This window comes from Trichechus manatus, unplaced genomic scaffold (assembly GCF_000243295.1).
Source record: "Trichechus manatus latirostris isolate Lorelei unplaced genomic scaffold, TriManLat1.0 scaffold00111, whole genome shotgun sequence".
Classification (NCBI taxonomy): Eukaryota; Metazoa; Chordata; class Mammalia; order Sirenia; family Trichechidae; genus Trichechus; species Trichechus manatus.
In genome coordinates, this window is record NW_004444047.1 from 4,761,703 (window position 1) to 4,764,381 (window position 2,679).

The following is a 2,679-nucleotide window of genomic DNA, read 5'->3' on the forward strand; positions in this document are numbered from 1 at the left end:
AAGCCCCCCTCCCCAGCACCTCCACAGGCCCAGGCGGGCGGTGCTGTGAGGGGAACCCCCCTCCCCAGCACCTCCACAGGCCCAGGCGGGCAGTGCTGTGAGGGGAACCCCCTTCCCCAGCACCTCCATAGGCCCAGGTGGGGAGCGCTATGAGGGGTCACGCCAGTATCCAAGGGCACCAACAATCCCAGGTGGACCCAGGACCTGCACGGTGTGGGTCAGGACTGGAGTTCTCTCCCCTACAAACGTCATCCAGAGGGTAATGCGGAGCTCTGTCACTCCCCCTTGGCTGTCCCTCACACTGCCACCGTTAAAGGAGGCCGCACCTGATGTGTTCTCGCCCGACATGGGCAGAGGTGTGAGGAAGGTGGCAGCCAGCAGGGCAGGCAGCGAGGGACGCCCTCCCACCCCCTCTTCAGGCCCCTGCTTGGCGTGGCTGCCCCTGCGCAGAGCCCATCTCCCGCCATCCCCCTCCCTCCTCTGTCCCCTCAATCCCTCCTCAGCCCCTGCTGGGTGGTAGCTCATGTCCTCACCCCCCTTCTGCACAGGGAGGGTCAGGAAGGAGGGGGGAAAGGCAGGCTCTGCGAGGGCATCCAGCCTGGGCCGCGGCCTGTGCCAAGGAGCCTGCGGAGACCCAGCCAGACAGCACCTGACTAGCTGCTGCCACCGCCCCGCGCGTTCACCTCACCCCCGCCCCGGGACAGTGAGCCCCTGGGGCACAGCCCCACCACCCGGCTCACCTGCTCGTCCACGTAGTCATCGATCCTCCTCTGGCACTCCAGCCAGTCCTCAGCCACGCGGCGCAGCTCCTCCTCCGAGTGGTGGTAGCGCTGCAGTAAGGTGCTGTACGTGTCCTCGTTGCGACTGTCATGTGTGGTGGTGCCCAGCCTGCAAGAGACAAGGCCTCCTAACAGAGGGAGCGAGCGCCTGCTGCTCCGCGCCCAGGCTGCCTCTGCTCCGGCGGGTCTGGTTTCCACCCTCTCCTCCTGATCTGAGCAAGGGGGCGGCACGACGCACTGAACCAGGCTGCCTGCCGTGATGGAGCAATCATTACGTGCGCAGCACACCAAGGACCGAGCAGGGCACGAAGTACATAACCAGGAGACGAGCTCTCCTAAGAGAAGAAGCAGTGACAAAGAAAAGACGGAGGCATAGCGACTCCGGTCACTGAACGCAGGGCTGTAAACGAGTCCTCCCTGTTGAAGCCCACCAATCCAGAGAAAATAAGGCATTTCGTGAGAAATAGAAAGTTTGAGTCTGTTTTTTAAATTAGGTAAAATATAAAATCAGAATCAACCGAAGAAAAAAAATAGTTTTATTTATTGTACATTATTTCTTGTTAGGAAAGAAAGAAGATGGGAAACAAGAAAGTAAACAGGAAACAAGACACACACAAAGGTGGGCGTGAGAAAATCCACTTTGGTTTCAGAAAAGCGGGTGGCTCAGGGAGAGCAGACAGGATGGGGAGGAGACAACAAGGAGGAAGGTGAGTAAGTGGGGAGACACAGGTATTTTACTATCAAAAAAAAAATCATTTTCTTAATACCTGTTATGGATTGAATTGTGTGCCCCAAAAATGTGTATCAAATTGGCCATGCCATGATTCCCAGTATTGTGTGGTTGTCCTCCATTTTGTGATCTGATGTGATTATCCTCTGCGGTGTAAATCCTAACCTCTATGATGTTAATGAGGCAGAACCAGAGGAGTTATATTAATGAGGCAGGACTGAATCTACAAGATTAGGTTGTATCTAGAGTCTATTTCTTTTGGGATATAAAAGAGAAAAACAATCAGAGAGGAGAGGGGCCTCATGTCACCAAAAAAGCAGAGACAAAAATGGAGCACATCCTTTGGACCCAGGGTCCCTGCACTGAGAAGCTCCTAGATCAGGGAAAGACTGATGACAAGGACCTTCCCCGAGAGCTGACAGAGAGAGAGAAAGTCTTCCCCTGGAGCTGGCACCCTAAATTCAGACTAATAGCCTCCTAGACTGTGAAAGAATAAATTTCTCTTTAAGCCATCCACTTGTGGCATTTCTGTTATAGCAGCACTAGATAACTGAGACAATACGTAAGCATATGAATATTTGAACCAAAACTGCATAGACATCGTGACAAGGATGTTTCAAAAGGAAAGACAACATGTGTAATCACCCAAGAGCACAGAGAGGCTGCACAGGGCCAGCAATCAGTGTTGTTCATGTAAAAACTGGAGTCTCCCCACAGGGGACTCCTAAACACATCACTGTGAATCTAGACAAAGGGGTGCTGTGGATGCAACATAAATGTTGTAACTGCAAATATTCCTACATACCTGCACACATCCGTGTGTATACAGGTTGTGAAATGGGAGTATGCACGTTAAGTGAAGATGACTGTAAGAGCATGCTAAGTGAAGACATGATTACAGGAGCACGTACATGAAGAGGCGACTGTAGGAGCGTGTAAGAGTGAAGACACGACTGCAGGAGCACGTACGCAAAGACGTGACTGTAGGAGCGTGTAAGAGAGAAGACTCGACTGTAGGAGCGTGTAAGAGAGAAGACGCGACTGTAGGAGCGTGTAAGAGAGAAGACACGACTGTAGGAGCGTGTAAGAGAGAAGACGCGACTGCAGGAGCATGTACGCAAAGACGTGACTGTAGGAGCGTGTAAGAGAGAAGACGCGACTGCAGGAGCG

The 2,679-nt window shown here is 53.1% G+C and overlaps 1 protein-coding gene across 1 annotated transcript in view; it reads right to left on the reverse strand.

The window, feature by feature from the left end:
- FAM193A (family with sequence similarity 193 member A) overlaps positions 1–2,679 on the reverse strand; it is a 111,920-nt gene that overhangs the window by 57,737 nt on the left and 51,504 nt on the right. Inside the window, exon 6 of the mRNA XM_004383514.3 lies at positions 741–888. Within this exon, the coding sequence (XP_004383571.2) occupies positions 741–888 (148 nt within the window). The remainder of the gene's footprint in view (positions 1–740; positions 889–2,679) is intronic.